The sequence below is a fragment of the Vicia villosa genome, unplaced genomic scaffold, assembly GCF_029867415.1.
Source record: "Vicia villosa cultivar HV-30 ecotype Madison, WI unplaced genomic scaffold, Vvil1.0 ctg.001810F_1_1, whole genome shotgun sequence".
NCBI lineage: Eukaryota > Viridiplantae > Streptophyta > Magnoliopsida > Fabales > Fabaceae > Vicia > Vicia villosa.
The window spans coordinates 80,957-84,281 of record NW_026705737.1 but is presented as its reverse complement, the minus strand read 5'-3'; the positions used below and the strand labels follow the sequence as shown (position 1 = coordinate 84,281).

General features: G+C 29.8%; 1 protein-coding gene across 1 annotated transcript; it reads left to right on the top strand.

The window, feature by feature from the left end:
- The first annotated feature begins 723 nt into the window (after positions 1–723).
- LOC131636697 (zinc finger protein ZAT10-like) lies at positions 724–1,191 on the top strand. Its single transcript, XM_058907309.1, has one exon. The coding sequence runs from the start codon at positions 724–726 to the stop codon at positions 1,189–1,191; it is 468 nt and encodes a 155-aa protein (XP_058763292.1).
- The last annotated feature ends 2,134 nt before the right edge of the window (positions 1,192–3,325 follow it).

Sequence of the window (3,325 nt, the reverse complement as noted above, 5' to 3'; positions counted from 1 at the left end):
AAAGATTCTATAAGGTGTTCTTTATATGGAATTATTAAAACTTGAGCATTAATCAAATCAAATGGTTGACATCGATAGTTCTCATTTCTCACAAAAGATATCAGTTGTCACCGGATACGCTCCCTATGTTTTAATTATCTAAATATTTAATAAATGTTTAATTAGTTATACTCTAGCAAATATGTTTACAATTTAGTTGGAGGATGTGAGTTAACAATCGATACTAAGTCGTTTGAAAGATATATGTACTATGTGGTACTGCTAAAACAAAAATGCATATACATTCAATTATCTTTTAATTGGACCAAGTCATTTGAAACTATAATGTTTGGTTTTTTCTTCCATAACTAAATATATCTAACTTGTATTTTAAAATAATTAAAAGATAAATAAAATTACTACTTGTTTTTTTTACGGAGATTTTCATATTTATAAGTAAATTTTAGAAAAATTTAAATTCAAAACAATTGAAATTAAAATAGGGTATAGAATAAAAAATATATAAATATAAATTTAAATATTAATAAATATATTTAGATATGATTTTGTAAACCGGTTTTAATTGAATTTTCAAAAGTAAATCAAATCAAATTATATATGTTTAAACACTAGAATATTTGCTCAACAGAAAAACAAATCTAGATTTGTTTGACGTGAAATAAATTTTCACATAATTGCTATAAATGCTCATTCTTCATTCATCCTAACACTCCACACAACAAGATGAGGAAGAAAAGTATTCCATATTGTTCTTTTCAATATCCATCTTGGTGCCATGATGATAAACACACACAACCTTTAAGAGGGAATCAAAGTGAGAATGACAATTCTGAAAAAGAGAAACATGTATGTCATGTTTGCAGTAAAGATTTTCCGTCCAAAAAGGCTTTGAATGGACACATGAGAGTACACAAAAAAGATAACAAGGCTATTCCTCCGCCACCAATTTCATCTCCTCGCAATATTGACTTATCAAAATATTTGCCACCAAGATCGCATAAATGCAGCAATAGGAATAGTGATATCAATACTATTGATAACGATCATGGTGAAAGGAAAAGGCTGAAGCTTCACGAAAATATTGTTAACGAGAAGATCAAGGAACAAGCTTCAACGAAGCCAATTACCGGTCATGTTAGCGGCATTGATGAAACAGTGATGGATATTGGTGCTGAGATTCAAGATTGTTAAAGAAAATTAATAAGTTGGTGTTGAGACTCAAGATTGTTAAAGAAAACGAAAATTAATAATAGAAGATTATGGTTTTAGTTACTTTTTATTTCAATAACATGAACATGAGTGTTGTGATTGTTTGTATTCATGAGAATTATTCTCTATTTTTTCTTTAATAAAATTTCAGTTTATGTTAAAGTATTTCAATGCAATTTTATTTATTTATTTGGGTGATTACATTACATGAGTAATATAAACTGGAAACAATTTACTATATACTCAAGTTATCAAGTGTTGCTTGATCACCAAGTTAACCTAAATATTGCCCTAACTTAACAACAATAACTGTTTCTTGCTTAAATTATTGCGCAGTATTGTGACAGACTAATTCCTACCAGGCTACCATAACAATACAGCTTCCAAAGCAAAAACAAAACCAATTCACCTCGTACGCAAGATCCATATGTGAACCTTTCCTTCCGGACTTTTCATTAACAACATATTCGACTAGATCTCACTCTGCTGCTACAAGTGGTGGCTATTAGGAAGTATGAAAATCATGGTCCTTAACAACTTAATCATGCTTTAGTTGCAACTTGCAAGGAAGGTTTCCTTCAAGGATGTGTTGTTTAAACTTTAAAGACTCCTACACATGTGGTTCAAAATTTCTAGCTGAGTATCATGGTAGTTCCACAAGTTGGTGTATGTATAAGCTGATTCAAACATTTTATGACTTTCACCTTCTTTTGTGGGCACATTGAAACCAAATGTTTCTCTCGAAGAGGTGTTAGACAACTTTATTGTCTCTGATTTCCTATGTTTAAGCCCTCAAATTTTGGTGGTGATTATGTTCTCATTAGCTCTTTGGATGAAAACTTTTTGGATTTATTCAAGTTAAATGAGGAGGTGTTATAGTCTCAATTTTTCCTTTCTCTAAATACATGGTCTCCTTATTTCTTCTTCATCAAGAAGGAAGTTTGATTGTCCTTTACAGTCATAATTATCCATGCTTGGACTGAGGAAGTGCTGGTTAACAAATTTGATTCTGTTTTCAAGTTACTATGGATGGGCGATATTCCGACTAAGGTTAAAGTGTTTGCTTGGAGATGTTGTATCAATAGGCTTCCTACTATTGATCTTCTTCTCTTAAGGGGAGTTCCTATTCCTACCGATGATCGCAAGTGCGCTTTTTGCGGTAGTTACATGGAGTCCTTGCATCATTCTTTGTTGGAGTGCAATGTCGCTAGTCTCATTTGGAGGGAGATTGGAGATTGGATAGGTTTTAAGTATTTTGATTTCCAGTGCTTCAAAGAGAGCTACTTATTTTGGAGTTCCTTTTGTCATGGCGCCAAGGTGAGGGATGGGAAGGAGGGTTTGGTTTGGATGGCTACATGTTGTTGCATGTGGATTTTGCGGAATGAGATTATTTTTAGAAAAGATTTATGGAACGTCCTTGATATTGTGTGGAGCATTAAAGCAACGGTTTGGAGATGGATGTTCATCGAAAAGATTACTCATCCAAATTGCAGTTTTTATGAATTTAGCAAAAATCTTTTGTTTTATTTATTTTAAGTTGCGATTGGTTTGTAATTTTTCTTTTTGTCGAACTTGGTCTCGTTATCTTTTATAATCTGGTTGAGAACATTTAGTTCTCTTTACAATATATCTGGCTTAAAAAAAATAGGTGGTCTTTTTAGGAGAGTGCTTGAAGTTGAAATATAACACCTTAAAAATAATTAAAATAATAACAATATTATTAATTCAATTTTATTATATTTTTATGGTTTTATTATGTTTATTATTATGATTATTATTGATATTATTATTATTATTATTATTATTATTATGGTTATTATCATTATTATTTTTAATATTAATATCATATTATTATTGAACTTTTTTTTAAATTTTGAGAGAGAATATATATATATATATATATATATATATATATATATATATATATATATATATATATATATATATATATATATATATATATATATATATATATATATATATATTCAATAGGCAATGGGATTAAGCAAAGGAGTATAAGGGGTACTCCACCCAAATACAAAACGGAAAACTTCTACACCTCGAAACATTCGAGCGGAAGAATATTTCAAAAATGATAATTACAAAGATCCCCTAA

Excerpts from the sequence above, each read along its gene's own strand:
- LOC131636697 (XM_058907309.1), top strand. The coding sequence starts at position 724 with ATGAGGAAGAAAAGTATTCCATATTGTTCTTTTCAATATCCATCTTGG.